The 25,236-nt window shown below is 41.7% G+C and overlaps 1 protein-coding gene across 5 annotated transcripts in view; it reads left to right on the top strand.

The window, feature by feature from the left end:
• LOC131663198 (protein kinase C, brain isozyme) overlaps positions 1-25,236 on the top strand; it is a 65,756-nt gene that overhangs the window by 19,663 nt on the left and 20,857 nt on the right. For all 5 annotated transcript variants that reach the window (XM_058933416.1, XM_058933415.1, XM_058933413.1 and 2 more), the window contains exons 2-3: positions 23,273-23,304; positions 23,556-23,638. In XM_058933416.1, coding sequence (XP_058789399.1) covers positions 23,273-23,304; positions 23,556-23,638 — 115 coding nt within the window. The remainder of the gene's footprint in view (positions 1-23,272; positions 23,305-23,555; positions 23,639-25,236) is intronic.

Raw genomic sequence — 25,236 nt, 5'->3', positions numbered from 1 at the left:
TTAAATTGCCGACGTGAGAATAGATACGACGGCTATTTGCAATGAGGTTGGATTGGTGAATCCGTTTGAATCACCTGAAATTGCTCAATTGAGAATGGGAGATCCGAAAATTTGAGGGGTTTCGTAAACTTCTACTTTTATTCATACGGCAATTGTGATAAAAGTGCGCGTTCCCTTGGGAATGAGGTCGTAGGCTAAAAACAGAGAGAGAGAGAGAGAGAGAGAGAGAGAGAGAGAGAAAAGGAAGCTCAACTGGAGGTCACGGGGAGCGAGAAAAAAAGGAAAAAAAAGAAATCGTTGCCAGCTCATTGACCTCGACAAAGGCACTCGAGATATTCACCTCGAGTTCCTTTGCTTGCCGAATGTTGTACTTTCGCCGACCTCCCCCTGTGTTTTCCCATCGCTCACGCACACGTTTGCACGGGCACGGAAAATCGCCGAGCGAACGTAGCAGCAGATTGGAATCGCGTGGGTGCGAGACGGGAACGTATGTCGATGATAAGTGGCGCGTTACTCTCGGAGCAGCGCAAGCTCCGGAATTGATAATAAAAGTTTGATAAGTATTCGGCTATGAGGGGAATGAGAGAGCGCACCTTGGGGTCTCACAGTTTATTTCCTCGGTCTCTCTCTCTCTCTCTCTCTCTCTCTCTCTCTCTCTCTCTCTCTGATGGTTTAGTACAATAACGCCTGTCGACAACGTATATTTTCTCTCTCTCGTTCTCTCTCGTGGAATATTGCTTCGCCGGGTAAATCCATTGAACAAATTTGCTCTCTTCCCCATGTTGGGGCTAACGTATAATTGAATATTTTACAAGTGAAATTGAAAATTGTTTTAGAAATCGTCCCCGAAGCGAAAGCGAATAAACGTCAAATAAAATAAAATTTAATGTTTACAGGTCTGCGAAAGAAATCTTCGCACAATAGGTTCTTCGGAATTCAAATGCCATTGTATTCGCGCTCTTGCGTAAACGAGACGCAGACTTCGAGCGTAACAAAACGCCGTGTAAAGCCAGTCGCGGCGCAGCGGGAAACGATTAATTGGATTTGAAAAATCGCAGAGAAGAATTTGCGCGATCGCCATTTCTCGGAGGTCTGCGCGCAATTATAAAAGACGAATGCCGAGCGCGAGAAAGCTAGGGAAGAGCGCGAGGCACTCTTGGCAAGCGAGAAAATGAGCTGCGAGTAACGAGGTTGAGCGAGGTGTAAAATTACTTTTCGACGCTCGATCGTTAATGACGATTTCCTCCTCCCCTTCTTTGTGGCTACGAGACTCGGCGCGCGCGGCTTTATTATTTGCCGCTCGAAAAATCTTCGTTCGCCGATCACGCAAGTGTTGGCGATTCGCTTTTTCAATTGCCGGCATTGCGAGCATTTAATTATCCGGCCATCTTTCTGGAATATCTAATAGAACTGATTTTATCTTAAATCAAATTTTCAAAGTAGGTCAAAAGTTTAATCTCTCGTTGGTGAGTTGGTTAAACAATTCGAATGCAAATGTTTGTTGAAATAAATTGAACTGACACCCCGTGCGCCCAAAAACTCGTTTATTATAACAAATATTATCATTTACAATCAACTCGACGGGAACCTGTTACGTACATCGAACATAAAAGTTTTCTAATCTACATAAATCCTCCCCCCCCCCCACTCCTCTCTCTCGTTCTCGGTCTCGAAAAAGCTTTTGCCCGCTGTTGGTATTTGAAAAGCGCAAAATGAAAAGAAATAGCGAATGCGTTATCCTTGAGCGAATCAGATAAGCGTGTCGACGTGAATTTTTCGAATTCTCGAAAAATACACAGGCGCATACGCTCGCAGATGATATCGAATTCCAACCGTGACAGAGCCAGGATTCGCCACCATAAAAAAAAAAAAAAATCGGTTTTTCACGTTTTATTTTTTTGTGCTTGGGAAGATGAATAGAGGATTGAAAAAAATTGAGGCTGTAATGGGTTGGCCATCTGGGTAATCGTTCGATTTATTTTTCCATCTTTCGCTCTAGAGAACAAAATCGAAAATCTAACTATCGTATAAGATCTTGGGCGGGAATCTTTCAGTCTTTCCCTCTCGTTCTCGACCGATAACTTTTCTCTAAGACTTCTCAAGACTTCTTTTCAAAAAATATGTCTTGAGTAAACTACCCAGCTAAGCTTCGTACTGCTTCCGCGGCCGACAAGCCTTTTCAATACTATTTTACAGCATTTCGAAGTCGAGGAAAAGAAAATGATTTACTTGTGCCCCAGAAACTTTCCGATTGTTTGATTATTTCTCTTGCTAGCTTCTTAAATCCGGCAGATTCTTCCTACATAGCTTTCGTGATTGGCACGTTTCCCATTCATTGTAACCATCCAGAAAATCCGGAGCTGATTGCGACTCGGATGAGCGTACGTAACGGAAGCAATTTGTGAAAACACCTTTTTCCCTTAGCAAAAAGAAAAGAAGAGAAAGATCGATAGAGAAAAAGTAAAAAAAATCTTATCTCGGTTTCGTAATAGTCCACGATAATGAGACTGACTGGAGCTATACTGGCAATATTCCCCGCACGTAGGCCATTGGAAGGCAAGCGGTGTAATCGTTTTACGCGACTAGCAGCCAGTACGAAGACGATTCCATATAAGTATACACGGAGGTTTGTTCGCTGTAGCAGTATATGAAATTGACGGCACTCAGGCTTAATGCCATTAGCACACCTAGCATCCTCGGCACGACAGCCCTCGCCGTTGTCTTCTGCACTTTGGCCTCGACTATATCCATCAGCGTCACTTTATTTTGACAAGAACAAAGGATCATAATTGCCGTCAGCTGCAGATACAGCCTTGCACTTTTGAACGTGCAGACATTCCGTCTCGCGCGACGATTTTCACAACGGCAGCTACGAGGCTGCTTCTGCAAACTTTTCACGGCGAAGCTTCTGAGCGACGGATAGCGAGGAAGAGGGTATCCGCTACTTCTTGCTAAATTGAGTTTTCCCATCAAAATTTCCATACCAATAGCTTCAGACGTGTAACGTCCTGTCCCTTTACTTCTGTCCTCGTAGTTTGTACAATGTTAATGAATATTCATAGTGATAGTCAAGGCCTGTGTGTAAGTTTGCGTCGGAACGCTTGATGCGGAGTCATACTCCGATCAAACTAGAATGATATCGATGGGTGTTCGACAAGATACCACTTTGATATACAAGGGAAACGGCAAAACAAAGCAATGCGCTACAATAACATTTTACGATATTTTATGCTATATTCTGGCGCTTGAAATGCCTCTACATACAACTTCTATTTTCACTTCAAACGCCAAATACTCAATGGTATATTTCGAGTCCTTGAATGTACGTACTATTTTAAAGTCGGAGACAAATTGACATTTTGCAAAACGCGCACTAATTGCCATTGGCTTCTGAATTCACTGTAATAATTGTGGTATTTGTTTTAATCTAGTTGCAATAAAATATGTGCTACTAACCGAAACGATCGGTTACGTAGTTGATGCTACGGAAATGACTAATCGTTAGTTTTTATTAAGAAGCGTTTAGAGAATTTGAATGAACAAAAAAAAAGTAAATTAATTTGTGTGTCGGTAAATATTTACGAAGAAAAAAGTCTCCACCTCAGTTCTCGTAAAAGACACCTTCAAGCGAAAACGCCGGCATTTGTAAACAGTAACGTGCGTCATAGTCAACACACACGCATACACACACATAGCCATTTTAAGAGATAAAATAAACATGATTTGATTGTGTCACGAGGAAAACTTTCGTATAGAGAATTAACAGATGCGAGCGATCGTAAACGTCGTAGAAAGAAAAAGAAGAGGAGTAGAGTTGATCGAAATTGATGATGGCCGCTAGTAACAATAATTTAAGGGTTTTAATATTATACGCCTTGAAATCCTATAAAAGAGCATTACTCTGGTGGCTTCTTTCATGTCTATTGACCTAGTAAGTAATGGATCTTCTCCCGCTGAAAGAAGCAGCTAACCACACGTTTCCGTAAGCCGTGTAATAAATCAGCGGCGATCGTCACGAAGACGCCTGCCAGGATTTCCAATGTTCTAACCGGCATCCCTATCGTTTGATGCGATATATATATTCACGCACATTAAGATTAAGATTTATACGATGACCAGATACGCGGAAAAGCTTAATGGCTAATTATATGCAGAACTAGCTTACCTGCTGCTTAAATCTAACTTATAGCCCTGCGGCCTTGGCGCTTAGACTCCGCTGCGCGATAGGAATTTCATTTCAATTAGTTTTTCTCTCATTCGTTATATGAATTTCTCGTATTTATAGCTTCGTAGTGCGCTCTGCTCCAATTCTTTAATAATAGACTTAGCACTGAAATAATGTGCAGTGAAGTACGGAAATATAAATATTCGCGTGCTTTAATTAATCTTATCAAGTGCTGTTCCGCAGCATCGTGCTCGTTACTTCAGGTTTTGTAATAACCTGCCCATGCCTGCGGCTATCTCTTTGAACAATGTGCGCTGCACTGAAAAACCTTTCGGAATGTAATGACAACTCAACTAATTTAGTAGTACAACGAGATTGTAAATTTTCAGTTGTAAATTTTCCATAAATTGTTCAACATTTCATTCGAAATATTAAAACTTTTAACAATAACATTGTCACTGACAGATCGAATCCGTTTGAAACTTGAGAAATCGGCATTGGAGTGCAAGGACACTGGACGTTATGCGATATTTATTTCGAAACTTGCATAAATATTAAGACATCACTCTTCTTGTTAGCATATTTATTTGAGGGGTTTCCAAGAAGTCTTTGAAATGAAGAAAGATAAAAGGGGGAGGGTGCAGAGTTCCGCGCTCATGGATGGTTACGTTTTTTCCGGACTGATTCTTTGTGGCTTGAAATGCGATTTAAGAGCGGATTTTCACCATAGTAATCCTTAGATCCCTAGCCGACCGTAGCCGCACGACGCGCAAAGCTCTCTCCTTCGATCTTCCCTTGTCTTCCGTTTGTAAGAATCCGCGGATGAGTCTTGAAGACCAAGAAGCGCATAATGGCATTCGATTTTCCCATCTTGACCTATATTTGTTTTCAGGACCTATGAAAGGAATAACTGTTAAATTATTGCTCTTTATTCTGGCGATCGATCCTTTGGCTTCCTCGAAGAAGATGCTTCGTTTCCGATTGTTTTCAAACCCCTTCATTTTCCACAACAGCCTATTGCTTTTTCTCATTTTTTTGCTTTAACTTGACCTTGTTTTATAGGATCAGTAGAATCTGCCTGTCACCAATGACAGTTTTTAGCATATTTTTCATCAGAAATTAGGGGGAAATGACAAAAAGCAGTCGAATCCTGACATTTTAAAGATATAAGTTTTGCGTTGGGACTTAAAGGAATAATATTATTCTTTATGAGAAGATACAATGATAATTTTAGATAGTCAAATAATAATAGTAATTAGTTAATAAACACAGATAAACAAACGCTGTCTGTCGCAAGAAAGGGTTCCGCCTGAGAGCAGCTTGTACCATTTTTTTCAATCTGATACAAACTTTCATGTATTGTTGTATAATTTTTCATGTTCATTTGTATGAAAGTTTTTTCAACATTTTTAACTATTACTCTTTGCTCGAGTATGCCGTAATCAGTTCCATCCATTATTGCGAAAATTGGGGACTAGCAGACCAATCGGAATACTTTGTTCAGACGTATGCAAAAAAAAACTCTAACTACGTTTACTTTTAAAATATTTAATATTATACGTTAGTGATTTATAAAGTGAGGAAAGGGGTGGAGGGAGAGTTCAATGTCTATAAATGACATAATTTTTATTAGAAAATATTGAATTTCATAAAAAGTATTTCATCAACCTATCATAATTCTCTTTTTCTCGATGGAATTAGTTTACATATGCACTTATGTCTAAAAATATAAATTTATTGGTTTATTCTAGCCACTCGCCTTGCTTAGTCATCGACTTTATAAACTTTTAAAATTTGGATCTCTGTAAAGAAAAAGGTTCTTATTATCATTATTATATGTATATATTTAAAAGAAAGAATATAAAGATTTATTCAAATATTAAGCCACCACATGATCCTATTGCACTAAAAAATATATTAAAAATATGTATCATATCTTTAAAAATAAAATTTAGTATATGTAATAAATAATATATACATAATAATATATATTGTCTGTATTTATTTTATCATCAAGTTCAGATGCATACAACCAACAGAATATTATGTCATTTCTGCTAATCTTATTCGAAAGATAATTTTCGACAAATCCACTCTATATTATGTCATTAATTAAAACAACTGCTTTGATATCACATTTTTCAATTACCCCAGCAAATACAAAGTGGTCGTAAGCAATAGGATATGTCAGTGCTGTATAAAAATAATGAGATTAAGACGTACCTATCTGCCTTTTTTCTGCTTGATTTCAACCATTGCGCTCTCTCTCTCTCTTAATCTCTTCTTCCCACTTCGCTTGTAGTTTTGCTAGGTAATCTTAAATGCACCCTTTGCAAATTCGAAACTACACAACTTTCCTGTGAATCCTATGTTCTTGAAGACCGAGGCAGTCTTGAGGAAAAATCCTCAAGATGTAATGCTTACGTCTCTGGCTGCTGGAGCCAAGTACACTCGTCACAGTGATCGAAGCCACGGAGGAGAGCTCGACCAGCGTCAATTAAAACTCTAAATACGAGCGCGCTAGTTTCTGTAACGTTTGGCATGTACTCGTATTGCTGTATTTCTCAACTCGACCGTGCGCAACATTTTCGAGCGGACACCTGCTGTCGGATGGTTCATTGCCAGCCGGCCCTTTCAAAAATAAACGAAAGGAGCAGAAGAAATTATTATTTACTCTCGGAGACCTTAGTGTGTCAATATTTACGGCGGCCACACGGCTGCCGGTCTATTGCAGATTTTCGACACGCGCATCCGTATCTTTCATCTCGGTTGCACATCCATAAGCAAATTTCATTTCTTAGTCGACTGGTACTTAAAATCTATCCGTAGTGGAAGCGGTAAAAGTACAACGTGGATCCACTGTGCAGAACTGGGAACCTTTAAACAATGCCTTAACGCTCCTCAACTCTTTGAACCTTCATCCCCCTTATTTGAGCATGTCATACATCACCTTTTTTTATTTAAACAGATGAATCACTATCTCGCAAGAATATTTCAAAAATTTGATATTTGTAATGAAGGCATAACATCAGGGCAACTGTGAATATTTTTTTTTGTTTGAATAAAACTCCAATCGGTTCTGCACAAATACTTGAAAGGATCGGGAACTTATCCAAAAATTTTTTATAAGTTACCGATAAATGTCGATACCTTTGAAATAATGGTAGAAATTTTGGAATTATATAACTAAGCAACGATTGATTGTTTCATTAGAGATAACATGTTTATTAAAAAATATATTGTGAAGGTTCGAGAAACGCATAAAATGTATCTACTCAAATGTTGGTAGCTGGCGATGCTCACTCAGTCGAAAGAAAAGATAAACCAAACTTTTCAATATTTATTATTTATTAACAAATGTATATGTTTGACGAATACAAATTTGTTAATGATGTATCGTTTATAATTGAAGTGACGGTTAAAAGCTGATGAATAATTATACCGATGTTAAATTTAAAACAAAAGAAATGAATAATTTACAAAGTAAATTTACAAACGAACATAAATTCTAATGTTTTCAATTCTTTTTTAATTTAAAAAAAATGCTACGATAATTTAGCGTTAATTATAATAAACAATTTATTGAAGCAATCTGTTTCATGAAGGTTTGGCTATTTTTATACCTTTTGATTCGTTTGGCTCTACTTACGAAATTCACATTTTATTTATAGATTACATGTTGCAAAGTTAATAATTTAGGTATATTAGGTGGTTATGTCCAGTGGACAAATGTTATCAAAAGACCAAGAGTGTGGGATCGTAGTTTCGTTTTAGATTTTCTCATTAAAACGACGTAGAAAAAAAGGTCGGCGATAGGGCTTTTACGAGCAGCGTGAAAGGAACAGGAAGAATAATGACGTCGACGACGTCGCTGACTTTCGTGGTGGACACTCTGCTACTGCCGATCTATATATACGCCTGAAATTTATGTCTGTGGATTTTGTTCTTGATTGCGACGACCACTTTACGAGCCATGGGATCTCTCTGGCTTTTGTATATGCATCTCCATGCATTTACGCCTCTCTCTTTTTCCAACCACTTTTCGGTCGTTAAAGTCGCTGCTGCGCCATCATACAATTTTTCGATTTACGACTCCTTCGTTATGCATCTCGCTCCGCTCTTTATTATCCAGCCGTTTATACGCGCAATTGAAATTGCGTAATAAACTGCGTTTGTCTTTATTTTTTTCGATTCTACGTTGAATATATATCAGCTTGTTTACGTCATGCCGACGACAGAATCATTTAGCACTCACGTAAAAATCGCGGGGATGTAAATGACGGAATAGTGTCAACGAAGTAAAGATGGCAACAACCCTTTTCCGCAGAGGTATTAAATTCATTCCGACAGATACCACTCGCGCCGACACGAATACAGGCGTAAAATAACGACATGAGCTACTCGAAAATCCGCAAAGGAATGAAAAAAAAAATACATAGGAATGTAGGTCTATCGGACAAGTGTAAAACTCGAAGAAAAGGAATGGGGGTATACGGGAATATTACACGCGTCAAGGTTAAGCTGTGCGGGTTATAGTTGTTCACGGGGGCGATCGCGCGCCTCAATCGTCGACGTCGCAGCTGCGTGTAACGTGGCAGACTCATCCGACAGCGAATCGATTGCACCCACGGCTGGTATGCGTGCGCGCGCCCATCGCAGTGCACACGCGCGTAGTGGCTCGGCTACGAGTTGGTTACACTGCATTTGGCATCTGCCCGAGCGATTCTCTCTCTCTGGCTATCTCTTTGCCGAGAATATCGTTCGATCGCTCGCTTCGCGCAGCATTCAGCCTAAGTTTTGCCAGCGGCCGAACTGCAACGGATCGCCAGAAAGCTACGCGACATCGCGAGGTTCATCGCGAGGCAGCGAGCGCTTTGTCGACTGGAATCCATCGGTCGAAGCATGCAAGCTCGCGAGCGACGAATGCCAGGCGTCGCGCCGCGAGCCAACGGTGGCCGCGCGCTGCGAGAATCCGGCGGTATTTGGCGAGCGCGCGCCAACGCGGCGAAAGCGCATCGGAGAAGGTGGCTCGGCGTGCTCGGCGTTCGCGACGAAGCGCGATTCCGTTCCCCGAAAGAGGCCGCTGGAAAGGCGATTCGTTTCCCACCCAAAGGCGCGAGAGAGTTTCAGGCCCCACCTGCCGTTCGAACGCGATTGCTATCCCGTGCGTCTAGCCTGCAACGCGCTTACGGGATGCGCCCTTTGTACCCGATATACGCGAGCTTCGGCCGAACTGTACAAACGGTCATTTATGCACGATACGAAATATTTTATGCACATTCTAAAGATTTTCAGTGTAATTATTACAGTGCGGTACGATTAAGCTGAGACACTATGACCAAAACATTAAAAATTATACTTGGTATCCTAAAAATTATTGAAGATGCATTAATTTTTCTAAGGCCATTGGTAATTTTTCCAAAATCGTCATGATAAATTTTATGAAACGTGAAACCGTGACGGTCAAATTTTCCCTCCTCTAAAATCAGCGAATTCGATCAATAAAACAGAGCTAACTCATAATACTCTATTAAGGTTATGAATGTTGTTATAAAATTTGAAAACAAGTTTTAAAGTTTGATTAATATCTATCACAAACAATTTGATTGAATAAATATTTTGCAATTATTTTCACTTTTAAAAACATACATTTTTATGAAATAATAATCTTTATTGACTAATACAACTTTTTATTTATTGACTTAATAAAAAATACATACTATAATATTGTTTTTTTATGACGTAAAGGTTATCCTGTGATTGACTTAATTAATTCAACGATCTTCGCAATAAAGCTAATATCCCTTTCTTTGATCAAACTCACTTTCAAATTAATAGATATGGTTGTCGTCGCGACAAACAATATGCGGCCGGCGACATGCAGCACCACTCTGTTTTAGTGTAAGTGAAATTTTAACGTCCATCGTTAGCTTAAATTACCTTGATGGAAATATAAAATATATGAAGCATCATACGAAAATTCACGAAAATCATGTGAATAATTGTATATTTTCACAATAATTATGGATTTTAAATATTACAGTGCGTCACCATGATATTTCTTAGACGTAAGGGGTAAAATATATTACTTAGTTTGTTATTAATTCGGGCCAAGTTAGTATAAAAATTCACGTACTGTTTAAGTGTCTCAGGTTTACCGTGACGATCATTGTAATTTTTACGAGAAATTTCTTTTCGTGTGGCTGTGGCATTTTGAGACGTACTTTACCTTGTAATCTGCCAAAACGGATTCAGCTTTTACGACACGCGATTTATTGAAATTTCATAGTATGAAAAAGCAAAGTCAATTGATCACAAATTAAAATCACCTTTGCTTTTCTTTTTTGTTTTAGGTAAGCAACATCTGTCATTCTACCGCTCAGTCGAGTTGCGAAGGCACTTGTGACTACTTACGAAGCTGTTATCGTGATCCAAAAAAATGTTTAAATATCAGTGCACAGCGTTGATTATTTTTTTTTTAATAATACTAGGAGCGAAGTCCAACCTCTAGATTTCAAAAGCGCTCCGTATGCTTATTTCGCGATAACGCTGCTCTTACGCTCACCGATATGGTAGTGCCCTTTTGTAAGTAGGAACAAATAACGTCAATTAGTCTACGTAGCGTCGAATCGTTCACATTTTCGGCTAAACAGCTTGCCATTTGAGACCGATGACACAGTCGTGGCAACCGTAATAATAGCATGCGCGCGCAGCTAATGAAAGTGACTAACTTAATTGCTTTTTTTTTTTTCTATAGAACGTGCGTTCCAATCCGCTTGGCTTTATATGCGGCGCGCGCTAATCGCATGCATTCAATTTGGCGAGCGCGCGCTCGCGCCTGAGCTAGAATAATTAAATTCCGAGTTGACACACTCTAATTCGCGCTGTGAATTTGCTCGTTTACTTATTACTTTGGGCAAGCACGCGCCGGTGGTGCGCACTTTATTGGCTGGCGTGCAATTTTTAAACCGATTATCGCTGATGATCGGCGCAGCCTTGTTCGATGTTTAACAGCGACGGCAATTAATCGCAGCCGACCGCCTCGAACGGCTCATCGGGCAGAAACGAGTCGGTTAATGGAAATATCATAAAAGCTATAGCTGTCGTCGGTGCGCGATCGGGGTACTCAATCGAGTCGTGAATACTCGTCGCCCGAAAGAGCTATGGAAGCATCGGGGCTCGGTGCTTAAGTAAATATTGAAGCTGTCTATCCGACGTAGGCGCGCGCGCGTACGTAGCGGATTGTTGTCGCGCGCGGGAGAGGCGTCGGCCGATAGAAGTGTCTGGGGCTGTTTATGGTCGGTCGAAGTGCATTTACGCAACGCAAGCTCGGCTTGCAAATGTGCGATCACGCAACGGCTCCGCGTCCACGACGCTATGTTTGCGCCGAGAGCACACCTTGGATTGGCGGCGCCCGTGTATACCTACTGCTCTCGCACTCGGCCGAGTGGAGCTTGCGCGCGTGCGATCATGCCAAGCACGTGCCCCTCCCCTCCTCCTCACTCGTGTCGTTCGTCGTCCCGCGTGCACATATTGCATCCGAGTACGCCTCGGTGCTTATTGCATCTCGCTCGAAAAGTTGGGACATTGTTTTCTCTCTCTCTCTCTCTCTCTCTTTCTCATGCTACGGCAGTCTGGAGCGAGATGGTTATTTATGCGCAACCTACTTCGACGAATAATTCGTCTCGGTTGTTGCTCGCTTTGCTTCTGCGTGCAATGCCACCTTTTTCAATTATTAATAGACGAGCACTCGCAGTGCGCGCGTGAACAGTGAGCGCAGGCATTGCAATAAATCGCGTGTCGCTTTCGGAAGAATCGACGTTCTCTCCGGGATCCTTTGCAAGCTCAATTTGTCGCCATTTGCAGCTAAGCAGTGCAGGTCGAACTTGAGTCGTGACGAGCCTGAGCAGCCTTGCTGTCACCTAACTCGGCGATTTTCGTCGCGGCGCGCAATCAACTAGCGCTAACAAGTTTGCGAAGAGCGCCCGCAAATAGACGCGAAAACGTATCGGGAAAAGCGAAACGGGTGGGGCCCCGAAAGAATAGACGAAGCAAAAAACAAAGAAAAAAGATCTGTAGTTGGAAAGAAGCGGAGACACGGACGTAGTGGGGAGGTCGTATAATTACGAGGCGGTTTGGCACTGAGCCAACGACTTGTGTACGTGTGCACGCCGACCGCCTGTTGGACTTGCCCACCTACCGACGCGCAGTTATCGTCCAACTACTCTCGCGAGGATCATCAGTCGTTCCTTTTTCTTCTCGCTCTCTCTCTCTCTCTCGATCTGTACCATTCGAGCTTAAGTGCATAGCTACAGCGAACGCAGCTTAACCCGCAAGCGCGCTTGATGCTTAATTAACGGTTCTCGATCGAACGTTCTTCTGTCCAATTATCTTCGCCTTAACGAGTTCACAAGACACTCCTTCTGCTTCTTCTTTTGCCCCAACTCTGTTTTGTTTGGGGATACTTTCCATTCAATAGCTTGTTTTGTTTCTTTTTTTTTTGTTCAAAACGTGTTGTTGACTTTCACCTAATACTTTTATTATTATTTTAGTAAATTTTTAGTTTACAAGTTCATGAAAGTACATTGCGATGATTGGCTATTCCTGATTGCAACTCGCATTAATACGACAGGATAATGTCCATTGAAAATAACATTTGATTGAAAGGAAGCTAGAGTTGGAGTTTTTGTTTTGGCTCAAACCTTTATAGAATAGATTGTCGTGATACAAGAATCATAGTGATACCGATTTGAAATGAGATAATAACGCGATATAAGATTCTCAGAAATAATATCGAATAATGTTTGGGGAAGATTATTACTGCCATTAATTACACGAAACTAGTTAATAAATTTGATATTAGATTTTCGTATAATATCCTTTTTCAATTAAGATTTTACGGTAGCAATTATGAGATAGTGTTTGAAATACGTTTTATAAAATATGGCAAAGAGAAATTTCATTGCTTTCGTTTCAATCATTTTGAAAGTAAAAAATGATTTGTCTTTTTTCGAGATAGCACGACCATTTAAAAACTTTCAAATGGAATTAAAAATGAAATTCTTGTTATTGTATTCTAAAAGGAAAAAGAATTTAGCTGGTCAATTTTACTTGATTTATCGTTCGCTATAAGCCTTTTTAATGCACATTAAATATCGCGGATGTCAATTGCAACAATATTAAAAAAAGATGTCGTTTTTCCATGGATTCGCAAAAGCGTCCTCGGGTGCATTCTTCACTGCCGTTACTTTGAGAATCGTACCTAAGGGAAAATGCACACAAGAAGAGTGCTACGTTCGAAAATGTAATATTCAAGTAACTATCTGTGCGCATAGCTTCGGTCTACCTTAATAATGGAGGTAGCAAGTGATGCTCCAGCTTGATGAATCTTTCAATTCTGGCGCAAGACTCGAAAGCAACAAACCAAAAAAATGCTTTATTCCAGTCCGCTGGTGAAAGGCGGAGGAGAGCTCCATTGCTTGCGAAGTATTGACCAGCTCGACAATACACGTAAGTCGAGGTAGAGGGCGAGCGAAACGAACGCTCATCGAGCATACTGTGAAATTCCGCCGGAAAGCAGGCGCAAGTCGTACACGAGGTCCGAGGCGAAAATGTGATTTTGCGAATTTAAGTGCACTTCCGTTTGGGAGGAAAGAGAATGGACAGCGATTTTAAGGACGCAAAAGCGTCATCGCGGCTGTCGCGCTCGGGAAAACAAAGTTCCGGCGCGGATGCAGATGCGCGCACCGGGACGGAGAGAACGCGAGAAAACCGCAGCATTATGCAGCCGAAACGTAATTTCTTTCGCTTCGCTTGGAGCTGTTTTTCCGCCGGGGTCCGAATCGATGCAAACTAAGGTTAACAGGATTACTTGACTCCAGGCTGCAGCGTCAGCAAGCCAGGACGAAAGGGAGGGGGGGGGGGGGGAGACAGCACGAGAAACTTTTCACGCGCTGCTGGGCCAAGATCGAGAGCGTGTACGCGCGTGGTGGCGCGCTCATAGAATGCTCATGCGCGGCGATGATGAAGTTTGCATGGGCGCGCAGGGAGATGGGACGCGCTCGTTCGCAGCGAGACAGAGAACCGCTCGGATTAATTATTTCGCCGCGCGGCATTAACTTCGCTTCGACGAAAGCTGCCGGGTTCTCTCCTCCCGAGGATTAGACGCGTCTCGCCAAGGCGAGAAGCTACGCGGAGCAAAAGCGAGCGCGTTAAACTCGAGCGCGCGCTGCGAGACCCAATCGGCTCTGTATACTCCCAGACCCCGGGCGCGAACACCTCGGGCGCGCGGCTCGTCTCGTTGTTTTCAATTTGCGTTCTGTCGCGCTGGCCGCGAATAGAACTGCCCTTGACGCTCGCTCTTGGCTGGCCGTTATTCCCTCGCCGCGAGCAACTCGAAGGTTCGTAGGCTTCGATCGAGACGTCAATTTCTTTTGTCTTGTCGACCTGCACGCGGCCCCAAGCAACGCGCGATAATCCCGCGGGGGAAGTGCCGGACACGCCGCTGCGCTTGCAGCGACAGCAAGAACGAGCAAATCGAATGAGACTCGCGAGATCTAGCGCGACGTAATCGTGGAAGGAAACTTGGTCGAGCATAGGTTGTAACAGTGTCACCGACGACGCTGAGACGATAGGTTGTAACAGGTATATGACGACGCTGAGACGAGGTGGCCGATTAGCGGCTGGTTCCAAGTGAAAAATTGTCTGCGTCTGCGGAGTAATCGCGGCGGCACGAGCACCAATTAGAATATAAGAGCAAACGAAGCCGAACGAAGCTCGGAGAGGCGCTTCCGTTCGCTGTGCCCGCGTCAATTGACTGTAGCTGCGAATCGACTGGCGCGTACGGAGTCTTCCACACGGCCAAGTCTTCACCCAGAGCGAGAGCAGAGGTCGCGTCCAAGTCGCTCATCGTTATTCTCGTAGCTCGTCAACGAGCGCTACGCGTATCGTCGACTCTTTGCCCGCGCAGCTGTACCGAGATGCATCCCCCCCCCCATCCTCAATTAATTCAATTGCTCGCGCGCATCTTTGCACAGCGGCGGGACTCTCTCGCCGTCGCGCTCGCCATACGGATAAGGATATCGCACGGGACCCGCTGGATTGAATTGTCCGATCACTCGCGCGGCCCGCGACAGATCGATGACACTTGATTCGGCCTGCGCGCGCCTCTGTTTTCAATTATTCGCCACTTCGCGCACGGATACGGCTCGCGCGACTGCAGTACCTGCTTGGCATTTTCATCCTGCACGCAGCTGGTGCCTAACTTTCTTTCGCTTGCGCCGTCAACGGACAAGCTTTAGAGAGAGAGAGACACACAGACAGACAGACAGAGAACGAGCTATTACATTCCCGACAAGGCCGTACGCGATTCGCTCGGGCGCGGGGTGCGTATAACTTCCTCCAAGTCGTCTAAAAGTTCAGGGAGCGGTACAACTGCGAGATGATGAAGAAACTTGGGCAAATTGGGATGAGTGTTATAGCAGCGAGAAAAGTAGTTGACGAAAGACAAAGTGCGAGTGAACTTTGAGTTATTTGCCTGCTGTAGGCCGGCGTACGAGACGCGAGAAGGCTTTGCAACAATGTAGGCTAATCAGGGATTTAAAGAATTGTGTCTCACTTGCGTCTCGCATCTCGCTGAGCCCAATCATCTGTCGCGCTTGATTTTCCTCCTCGCTCCTAACTGCATTTTCAAGCGCGCAAGACGCACACAGACGCACACACACACACAAACAGGCCTCGTGCTCGCGAATACTCCACTCGATTTGGCAGGTTCTCTGCTTCGCAGGCCCATTTTTCTCCTTCGCACGTTGCGTTTGTCAGTTGACCGAGTTTTTTTCCTTTCTGTTTTTTTTCCGTATTCATACGAGAATATTCGGTGTGCAAGGGTTCATCTATTTATCGTCCTTACACACAATATGCCTTACATTGCTACTGCAAGGAGGCAATGACGAATCCGCAAGTATAGAAAAGTAACAAAGGCAATGCTCGCGGGAGCAAGAGAAAACTTGAGCGAGCAACGTTATGTAAATGTCGAAAGAAAGCGAATGCGGATTTGTAGCACGCGAGCTACGAACATTCAAGTGGATTAACGCAAAAATAAGGGCGCGGATCGCAACAAAGCTTCTTGCCTCTATAATTCACTGAGAATCCTTACGACACGGTCGTTCGTCGCGGTCGAATTATAGAAAAGTGGGGAGAAAAGCATTACTGCTATACGCTTTTTAATGAGATGCCGTTTCCGTAATATTACCACATGAATTTTCGGAAGAATAAAGGTTTCGGTAAAAAATTTATATCTTTCAAAAGTTTCAATAATTGCACAAATCGTTGACATATTCATAAGAAGTAGAAAGAGAGGAAGCAGTCGAGTGGAAAAATGGGAAAAAAGTAATACTAATAATCGAAAACATCTGCTGCTGGTTGCTCTGTGTCTGGCGATACATTTATTAAGAGAGCAGCTTGCACGCTTTACGCGCGTACCACTAAAAAGAAATAAACAGTGAAAAAGTAGGGAAGGGAGGCGACACACCAACGAGAAAAAGCACACATCGGTGCGGAAAAAGCGGAGGGAAAATACGATGGCAAACGACTCGTTATTTTTTTACGTTCAATTCCCCGACAACCATTCTGCTACTTCCCAATGACCAGCCAAAAAATAAAGAAACCGATTCTGCTGCCTTTTCCTGCCCCTGTAAGCTGCCTTCGGGCACCCGCTCTTTTCCATTATTGCGACCTCCGCGCGCAGCATTCAACCTTTGCCTGTTTATTATGTTCAACAAGTCTCGAAACGCGTTCTGCCGGACAACTGTGAACGTTCTACGGAATTTACTTGTGACGGACGCGCGATAAGCGAGAGGAAAAAGATTTTCAGGCGTATTTTATGAAATCGCATCAATATCACTTGAAACGTTCCGAACTCGCGGAGTGGCAAGTTGCGGCGGACGAGATGCGGCACTGAATCTTTCTAGCAGTTTAAAGAAAGATTGTTTATCCGCCATCAGCCTCGTCTCTCGCTCGACGACAAGAGAAAAGCACAGAGAGAGAATAACAAGCTGAGAGCTCCGGTGAACAAAAAGAAAAAGAATGCGTAACGTCGCGGCAGCTGAAGGCGCAATCCCGAAGGAGGCAACGTACGACCACTCGCACAGGCGATCTAGCGCGAGCGACAGCTGGTCCGTAAGCCGCTGCCAAATCAATTGGCCGAGATTGGGCGCAGGGCGAGAGAAAGAATGACACGTGGCTAGGTGATTGGGCTGCGCTCGTGAGGAGAGTGACCGATCGAATGCCCCTTGTCTCCGTACGTCTGCTCGTCGATCGCCGCTTATCTCGAATCGAAGCTCGTCCCTCGCCGTCCTATTTCATTATGGCAGCCTGTTTGCGCTCGTTGTCTGAATTTTCGACGAGGCACTGAATCTTCGCTCGCGAAATGCTTATGCGACCGCGACAGCTCGCTGCCGCTCACGATCCATTTTCACGTTTCATCTGGCGCGACGTCGAATTACTTGTGCTCCCCTTCCTCTCGCTGCTTTCATCAATGCTCCACGTTTTTCACAGTCGTTATTTGTCTTCGTTTCAATCGGAACTCGCCTGTTCTTGTTCTCGCTCCACGTATAAACATCTAAAAAAGCAGCGAAAAAGGAAGATGAGAATGACGTCCTTTGTAGAGATTAAGAATTTTCAAATTAAACCGAAGCCTCTTCGCTATCTACTATTAAGAGATGCAACTTACTTTTTAAATAAAAACTCTTTCCTTATTTTGGAAGTAAGCGTTACTGCAGCTGCTGGCCTCTAATCAAACAGAAACGTCCTCGTCATTGTTTTCTTATCCATGCGCAGTGCCAATTATCACAGCCGAAGAAAAAAAACGAAAAAAAAAAAAAAAAAAAAAAAATCAAGGAATGGAGCGCGCGACGCTGCACACGAAAGTGCGTTCGCAAAAGTCTGCGCAATAAAGCATCGCGGCGAGAACAATCCTTGCTGGCTTGGGGCAAACATGACGATTTGCGCGAACGACTACGCAAACAGTGAACTCTGATTACCCCGAGCTCTTCGCGCGTATCCCGTGCGTTGCGCGAGCCTTATTACGCTCGCAGGCGGCAGCGGTGGCAAAGCGACGTCACGCGCAATTAGCTAATCGTGGTCGATCCGCTTCGATAAGCATCGCAAGCCATATTTGCGCGCGCGCGCGCGCGCGTCTGATTTACAAACTCGACGGGGGCGAGCGCGCCGCTGTTGCCTTTGGATCTTCCCCTGAAGGAGGGGGGACGGGCGTTTGCTTAGCAAGCCAGATAACATCGCCGCGGGATGAGAGAGCAGGTGACTAACGAGACCGTTCGGTCGCGCGGAAATCTTTTTTTCATTTTTTTCCTCCTCCTCGTTTTCTAGCGCTGCACGCGCCCACGCTGACTCGCATTTTCCTGCCGACGGTGCCGAGTGCGGCATTCTTCGTTCGCGTTTACTCGAAACTATGCACGGCGCTCTGCGCCACTAACACACAGCTGGCAATTCAGCGAGACATCGCTGGCATCTCACCGAGTCATATGTTTATACCGATCTGTCAGATGACTCGGCGCCGTAATCTTTGAAATCGAAGCTTGAGACACACGCCTATAAATAAAACAACATACGTAGAAGGACGCACTTTTACGATTGCGTAACCTCTCGTATCATTTTATTTCCTTGCTCGAAGCAAATCGCACATTCTTTTGACAGACTTTTCATCTGTCGGTCCAAAACTAATCAATGTTTACTGAAAATAGATGAGCTAGATATTTCCTGATAAATGTAATATTGAATAAATCAGCGATTTCTTTGCCAAAAAAACATTGGAGATCATTGGATACTTTTAAATGAATTCACGAAGCTGCAACGTTTATACCAATACGAGAAGCGTTGCCGCACGAACTAGCAAGCACATTAAGAGAGCAACAGATTGCGCTAGAGGAATAAAAGGACAGAGATAAGTTGGCAAAGTAATGCCAGTTGAAAGGCACGCGAGGCAGATATATCTAGAACAAGAAGCTGCACGGTAATAAGGCTGTAATAAAGTTGATGATATTGCTCGATCACGCCCGTATAAATGATTGCGATGAAGTGACCATGGGCATACGCAGTTTGAGAAATTGAAAGTAGCGAGGAAAAACGAGGGGGGAGGGCTTCGAAGGAAGAAAACAAGCGTCGACAGCGTCACCATCTAACAAGCGCGCTGCTGGCAGCGAAAGTGAGACGCGACGGCGACGGAGAGAGAAAGAGAGAAAGAGAACAGGGTGGCCCTGATCGCGAGAGCAGTAGGCACGTATAACTGGTAAGTGCGCGCTACGGGGATTGATAAACCTTGAAATATTAATTTGTTCGGCGGGGTTGATTTAATTGCCGAGAGTATAGGCAGAGCGCTTGGCCGCGCCGACAAAGGACGAGAGCTCCGCGACACGCGTCCCCATTGGTGCGCCGAGGCCGACGAGAACCGCGCACGAATTTTCCCCGAGCGCTAATCCGACTGCTCGACAAACGAAACAACAAACAAAAAATAAAATAAACTCGCTTCTGCGCTTTCGCCCTTATCCGCGTGCTCGTGATTTTTTTTTTTTTTTTTTATCGACTGCAAGGCGTCACTCGCCATCCTTATAAAATTAAAATTCAACCACCTCACGAAGAGGAAAAAACTGCGCGGAAACGCTTTCTTCTTCTTTGATGCTCTCCAGTACACTCCGTATTTTTCTTTTTTCGACCACTCCGTTTTACAGGTTGATTTTATGACGGGCTTTCTATGTTAATTAAATTTCTGTCTTCGCTGAAGTTGGTTATACGCTACTTGACATCGTTTCTTCAGTCGTTTGGGATCCTGACTATCACCGTGTTTTCCAGACATTATATATGGGGAAATTCTCGGAACCTTTATCTGTTCTGTCACTCGACTTTTTATCTCGAAAAATTTTTTTTCCGTGAATATAAAATAGGGAAACCCGGGCCATATCGACCAACTTTTTCCATTTTTATTTTTTTCTAAAACACTATAAAGTCGATCTTGTAAGCTCTCTATCTGGGGAGTACTTATGATTTTTTTCAAAATGATTCATTGAAACCAAAAAAAGTTATGTATAATTTTTTCGTAATAAGTATTCCCGGGAACCTGTCCCGCATACGACGTAAGTTGGTCGACATCCTGGGGCAAGTTGGCCGACAATGAAAGTTTTGAATAAAAACACAGACTATTGTTGTGTGACATTGTTTTTATTTCAAAATATAATGCACTAAATTTCAATTTAGAACAAATAACTGGAGCAATATTTTACTCTTAATAAATAACAAATATTAAACATTGTAATTGGGTGGTATAATTTCTTGTTCACTGATAAACACCTGAAACATGGTATATCAACAAAGAACCAGACTAATCACATTAGATATATTTCATTAATTTACATTTTTTAATTTTTGATGTCACACTGCAATGTTTCTATGGGCTTAAATATTGATATGGTATTTTTCTATCTCTCCCATCGTTATTTTTAAACTATATCTTTGCAGGGATATTTTTGGAATTTGTAAATCTCTTGCATTTTGTCGTAGTTGCTTACGCTCAAATTTGATTGCATAGACTGTTTGTATAATCAGGTGAGGTAAACGCTTTACTTGTTCTCCTCTGATACTTCAGAACCATTTCGAACTACAAAAATAATTTATTAATAAATAACTCGCATGGTCATTTGCTTTTTTATCGGCCAACTTGCCCCGAGAAAAGTCGATCAGTATGTCCCAAGTGTGCACGTCAATTTCTATGTTCAACTAATAATGTTATAAATTGTGAAAAAAAAATAAAACTCATAGACAGATAAAACAAACATTCTCTACAAACTACCTTAAGTGATTTTTTACAATCATCAATTTTGAACGAGTTATTAAATTTTTTCAGAGCAATAATTTTTCGACTTACTTATTTCCGTGCTGAATGATGCTTTCCAACTGAAAGTGAACACAAGCATTCCTTAGGCTTATCTACGTCACTGATATTAACCGTGATGGGTTGTCGTTTCAATCGTGAGTTATTAGCCATCGGCCAACCTACTCCGGTCTCCCCTATGTAGCCGTAGCCCTTTTTATTTTCGATGCTGTTATGACATTTGACCGTCAGAAAATTATCTGCTGTGTCTGAAAGACTTTAAAATATAAAATTATTGAGAAATCTCATAGTTTTTAAGTGACACTAAATATTAAAATATGAATTTTTTTGAATCCGATGAATATGAACGCGATATTGATTTTGTATCGTAAATGAATGAAAAATAGAAATTCAAATTGAAAAATTGTTGAAGTCGAAAATCTATGATATATCATGTGTCAACAAATGTGAAATTTTTTCGATAAAGTGCGCACTACTAATTCGAGAACTTAGTTTTGTTTACATATTTAACCGCGTGAATCGATGGCTATGATTATACAGTAGTACGATTTGAGGATTCCGAAAATAGCGTCAGTATACTACGAGTATTAGTGGTCACAGTTTTTATCTCGTATGCTTATAGTGACGAAAAAAAATGAGTAATTTATTGTATGTTTTACGATACTGAAAGGCTTATATGATTCGAGTTTGATGATATGATGAGTAATTTTGTTAAGACACGATGTTTTATCTCAACGAATTTATTCTCTTGAATATAATAGCATAATAACGTATCAAGTGATAATAAAGAAGCAAAATTACTTTTGAAAAGACAAAAGAGAAACCTTTACAATTATTTATTTTTATAGAATTTTTTTACTTGAAGTTCGTAAATAATATTCGATTGTATGCTAATTAAAGTTTTGATCGTTGGAATTTTATAATAACGTAACAAGTAATAAACTACCAATTATTATTACTGTGTAGAGAAATTTTTTTTTGGTCGAATAGTTAATTTTTCTATTTTTCTATAATAACACGGTAGTCTTCATATAAATGAGTAACGCGGGTGTATTTGTTACTTTTAGACGTCTAGAATCACGTCTAAATAAATTTAACAATTGTACTTAAAAATAAAAAAAAACATACAGTGCACTTTACAAAAAAATTAAAGGTTCTGTAGATTTCCCACTATATATACATATTACAAACCGCAAGGCTGCCAAGTAATTCTGTACGATTATTTTAAAGACAGATTCTTATACATTGCAGCTATCTTGACTTTTTGAACAGAGATTATCACGATGACATGAATATCTAAACAAAAGAGGAGTGTTGATCCATGCAGCGAGGAAAATATCGTGGCCACGGCCAATTCCCAGCCTGACGAGAAGTGATTCGTTCGTTTATGCGCGTCCAGAGAGCTTATCGATTGATAAACCCGCAAGAGCGCGCACCTGAGCTTGCAGGTGATGCTCCCTCTCCCTTTGTCGCGTGGCTTCAGAATTTCTCGCGCGACCTGTACTAAGCTCGGTTGCGCCCATTTACAAGATTAGCAGCAGCTGCGTTCTCGAGGACGCGATAATGCGACGAATTGCGGGCTTTCTTTTCGATGAAATCCTCCTTGCAGCCAGCTGCGAGTAGCGACGAACGACCGAACTTCAAGAGATTTGCAATAGAACATTCGAAATTGAAAATTTTATGAAAATAAGCATTTTTCTGTCTCTTGTATGTCTGCTTAAAACATTCTACGAGATTTTATTGGATTCCTACTTTTCCGCATCTATACCCCTTTTTACATTTTAAGGGGCTTTGAGATTTGGTGCTCACTCGGGAATACTACACGTTTTGTGTTTTTACGATACGGAGACTCGATGTGAACACTGAGATTTTCATCTTACATCCATGTAACATCAACATTTTTGAATACCACACGTGAGACTACTCTACTTGTATTTGGTCTAAATATACTGTTCATTCGATTTGCCAATTTCGATACTGTAATTTACGTTTGATAAACTTTAAAGATGCTTCTTTATAAGAGCATGATCCTTATAAAAATGGTGAAATAAATCAGCCGCAATTCTAGGATTCGGTCTTCCGAAAATAACGTACAGGAGGTTGAGAAACAGGCGAAAATTTGGAAAAATGCATAAAACATAAGCTCAGGCACGCAAGGAGCAAGCAGACTGCAATTTGAAAGACGACTTCTTTTCTTTATGTTACAGGGGCTTTGGAAAGCAGGGTTATCAGTGCCAAGGTAAGAGTCCAAATAAGGCGTCCCTGAAATGAAAAAGAGAGAGAGAGAGGAAAAGAGATGGCAAAAAGACGAACCCTCGATCTATATAGCGAAAGCGCGTGCGGACACAGGAGGAATAGCGAAAATATACATGTACATACGTTCTCTCTCTCTCTCTCTCTCTCTCTCTCTCTCTCTCTCTCTCTCTCTCTCTCTCTCTCTAACTCGCGGCACATTTCATATCTGTTTTTCCCTTTCATCTCTGTTCACAGTCTGTAGTTTCGTCGTGCACAAGCGATGCCACGAGTACGTGTCTTTCACGTGCCCTGGAGTGGACAAAGGCGCCGATTCCGACGTGAGTGTCAATTTTTTCATTTCTGCACCGTATAAAAATTCACACACACACGCGCGCGCGCACACACACATACACAGACATACATACACAAACACCATCTCGATACGCGACAATCCCCCTTTACCCTTTAACCCTCCTTCATTTCTATTTTCGAAATTCTCTAGCACTAAACTTTCCGTGCCATGCGGTTTCGTCTCCATAGCCTAGTTTTTTTGTTTCTTTTTATTGGCGGATTTTTCACACCTTATTGCTTCGTTGACGGTGAAGATACGTTGTTCCCGGGCTATGTTTGAAAGTAACTTTGAATCTGAATAAATCTCCGTAATCTTTGACCACAGTTTTCAGGTCACCGAATTCTATTGAAATTTTTTTAATGTTTCGGAGAGTTGTTTGAACTGCAAACTATTAATTACGTTAAAACTGAACATAGAGAAATATACCAGGGACACGACAATGTTATTATTTTTAACAAAATTGATTGATTGTTCGATCAATTCCGACGGGTTATTCATTCGAAAGGAATATCGATAGAAAAGCTTTCGAAAGTTTCGCGATACGGCAAATCAAAGAAAAAGGGTCTTTGGGATCCTTTGAAAAAAAGATGAGATCGTAGTCCAGTCATCCAGAAAATGAAAAAACGAAGCGACACGGAAAAGTTTGGAAAAAAACGAGAAAAAGGAGGAGATAAAACGAACGGTGAGAGAGACAAAATCGCATTACAATTGGCCCCAAGGGACTGAATCATTTCTATTTCTGAGCACCATTGCACGCAATTGGCCTAACCATTACGCTTCATTTACAATGTTGGGTTGCTTTAATAAGAAATGAGGAATATTGTGCCATTATTAGAATAATGATACCAAATGTTATTGAGATAATGGATTACAAACAAAGAAAGAAATATATTTCAAACTCTATTTCTCATATCTAATCTTAACATTTATATTTAAGGTACATGAAAATGGAAAATATGGAAAAGTATTTATCGCGTTTTATTCATTCGTAAAATCAATAACAGGGATCAGTTTTCATTACACGTTCACACGTCACATTATACAGGAACATTATAAAATTTCTTCGATATAATGTATCACATATCATCATGAATCTTAGAAACGTTGCGTTTCATATTATACGTTTTTTCTTATTCAAATATAAACATATTACTTTATATACCTTTTTCCTCAAATGAAAATATTCATAATAATAGATTCACTGATAAGTTGAGCGATTACAACGAAGCCAATTTAGGCAATTTCTACAGTACTTTTATATGTAATTACAATCTCGTCTTTTAGGTTAAACATTTTTATTGCATAATAAAAAAACTTTTATTTGAATAAACGAAACTACATCACCGACTCGATATTTTTAAAGTGACTTCATAATTCAACTTTATTTCGTTATTCGTAGACTTGTTTACCCTCAGTCCGATCGAGATAAAAATCAATGTGAGCATTACAAATATCGAGTTGAACAAGATAGTATGAATGGTTGGATGTGAGTTTTTGAATTCGTCGATCCTCCTGATCCAAGCCAGGATCAATCACTCTGTCCCTGCCTTTTCATCCGCTTGCCCACCGCGGCGCACATCGAAA

Source organism: Phymastichus coffea, unplaced genomic scaffold, assembly GCF_024137745.1.
Source record: "Phymastichus coffea isolate CEN01 unplaced genomic scaffold, Cenicafe_Pcof_1.1 PCOF00031, whole genome shotgun sequence".
In the NCBI taxonomy this organism is placed as follows: domain Eukaryota; kingdom Metazoa; phylum Arthropoda; class Insecta; order Hymenoptera; family Eulophidae; genus Phymastichus; species Phymastichus coffea.
The sequence above is the reverse complement of the archived record's forward strand: the minus strand, read 5'-3'. Positions and strand labels throughout refer to the sequence as shown.